Source organism: Haliaeetus leucocephalus, unplaced genomic scaffold, assembly GCF_000737465.1.
Source record: "Haliaeetus leucocephalus isolate CR32 unplaced genomic scaffold, Haliaeetus_leucocephalus-4.0 Scaffold317, whole genome shotgun sequence".
Lineage (NCBI taxonomy): Eukaryota > Metazoa > Chordata > Aves > Accipitriformes > Accipitridae > Haliaeetus > Haliaeetus leucocephalus.
In genome coordinates, this window is record NW_010972753.1 from 7,786,754 (window position 1) to 7,787,407 (window position 654).

At 76.5% G+C, this 654-nt stretch overlaps 1 protein-coding gene across 1 annotated transcript in view; it reads left to right on the forward strand.

The window, feature by feature from the left end:
* The first annotated feature begins 70 nt into the window (after positions 1-70).
* Positions 71-654, forward strand: part of LANCL3 (LanC lantibiotic synthetase component C-like 3 (bacterial)) — a 31,665-nt gene continuing 31,081 nt past the window's right edge. Inside the window, exon 1 of the mRNA XM_010571336.1 lies at positions 71-616. Coding sequence (XP_010569638.1) covers positions 71-616 — 546 coding nt within the window. The remainder of the gene's footprint in view (positions 617-654) is intronic.

The following is a 654-nucleotide window of genomic DNA, read 5'->3' on the forward strand; positions in this document are numbered from 1 at the left end:
GCTCCCCGCTCGCTCGCTCGCTCGCTCCCTCCTGCCGCTCCCCGCTGCGCCGCGCCTCGCCGGCGGCGGCATGGAGAACCAGCGCTGCTTCGCCAACCGCTTCGATGACTACCCGGGCAGCCCGGCGGCGGCGCCGGACAGGGAGGCGGCGGTGCCGTTGGTGACGGCCACCATCGAGCGGATCCTGAGGGAGCTGCCGCCCCTGGGCGGCCCCCGCGGCTGCCAGGGCGGGCTGTACGGCGGCGTGGCCGGCGTGGCCTACATGCTCTACCACGTCGCGCAGTGCCCGCTCTTCGCGCCGTCGCGGGAGGCCTACCTGCGGGCGGCCCGCCGCGTCGTGGACGCCTGCCTGCGCTACCAGGAGGGCGGCGGCGAGGCCGACGCCGACACCCGCGCCGCCTTCCTGCTGGGCGGCGCCGGGGTGTACGCGGTGGCGGCCCTGGTCTACCGAGCCCTGGGGTTGCCCGATTTCGCCCGCCCGCTGGGCAAGTTCCGGGAGCTGAGCGAGGTCTGCGCCCCGCTCTCCTTCCTCGAGTGCGGCTCCGACGAGCTCTTCGTCGGACGCGCCGGCTACCTGTGCGCCGCCCTGGTGCTGAAGCAGCGGCTGGGCATGGAGGTAAGGGCCGGCAGGCGGCGGGTCGCCCCCGGGGAGGG